General features: G+C 44.9%; 1 protein-coding gene across 1 annotated transcript in view; it reads left to right on the forward strand.

The window, feature by feature from the left end:
* The first annotated feature begins 267 nt into the window (after positions 1 to 267).
* Positions 268 to 1073, forward strand: part of LOC119587631 (integrin alpha-PS1-like) — a 21094-nt gene continuing 20288 nt past the window's right edge. Inside the window, exon 1 of the mRNA XM_037936335.1 lies at positions 268 to 556. Within this exon, the coding sequence (XP_037792263.1) occupies positions 274 to 556 (283 nt within the window). The 5' untranslated portion in view covers positions 268 to 273. The remainder of the gene's footprint in view (positions 557 to 1073) is intronic.

Genomic DNA, 1073 nt, shown 5'->3' on the forward strand with positions numbered 1-1073 from the left:
CGTTTTTGCATCTTCCTTTGGATTGCTGGATGGAGGGTGAACTTGTATAATTTTGCTGACTAGATGTTTTTTATCAGCATTTCACGAAAAAAAAGATAGATTAGTTTCCTATTAGTTTCCTATGTTTTAAGGAGAATGTTGTTTTTGTTGTTGATTTTTCTCTCTCTCTCCTTTGTTCCGGTTTTGCTCGGCCGGACTGACGAATTCTAGTATTTTGGGAGATTATCTTGTTGTTTCTTACTTAATAACTCCGAAATGATTTCCATTTTTTTCATGTCTTGGATGACTGCCTGGTCGGATGCAAGGAACATAGTCACGAGCAATGCCACAATAACTTTTATATTCAACCAAGAGCATTTACCACAGTTGCCCTGGATTTTGACACCAGACATTTGCCTTCGTCTCACCTCCCGCCCTCCCTCCCGCAGGATACTCGTAGGAGCGCCGAAGGACCACAACCTGCAGCCGGGGACGAACCGCTCGGGCGCCCTCTGGCGGTGCCCCCTCACCACGCGAACCACCGACTGCGAGCAAGTCCAGACTGACGGCTTCAAGAGTGAGTTGATTTTCAACCCCCCCCCCCCCTTCAACTGTCCCTCCCCTCTCCCGCCCCTTACTCCCCCATTGGACAGCTTCAAGACGATTTATTCTGCTCCCCCCCCTCTCCACACACCCCTCGAAACTCCCCTTTGAATAAATCCTATATCAAGAAAGAATATATTTTTTTCTTTTATTCTGCAACATAGGATAGGCCTAATTGCAGTGGATTATTGACCTCACTTGCCTACTTGAGATAGAAGACGGTGTTACGGAACGGAATTCTTGAGATGAGACTCGCTTTTTTTCATATATATTTTTTTTCTTTTTCTCTTTGATCTTGCAACGGTTGAACTGAGCCAGACTGGAACTGCTGACGAGGCAGAAGACTTTTCCCCTCTGTGATTTGCATAGACTGGCGGGTACGAAATAGGGTATACGGGTGTAGAGGATTTACGGATGCTATTGTTAATCCACGCGAGACATATGTGTAGGGTAATTAGGTTAGATAATGTAATTGTTCACACAGACACTAT

The sequence above is a fragment of the Penaeus monodon genome, chromosome 22, assembly GCF_015228065.2.
Source record: "Penaeus monodon isolate SGIC_2016 chromosome 22, NSTDA_Pmon_1, whole genome shotgun sequence".
Lineage (NCBI taxonomy): Eukaryota > Metazoa > Arthropoda > Malacostraca > Decapoda > Penaeidae > Penaeus > Penaeus monodon.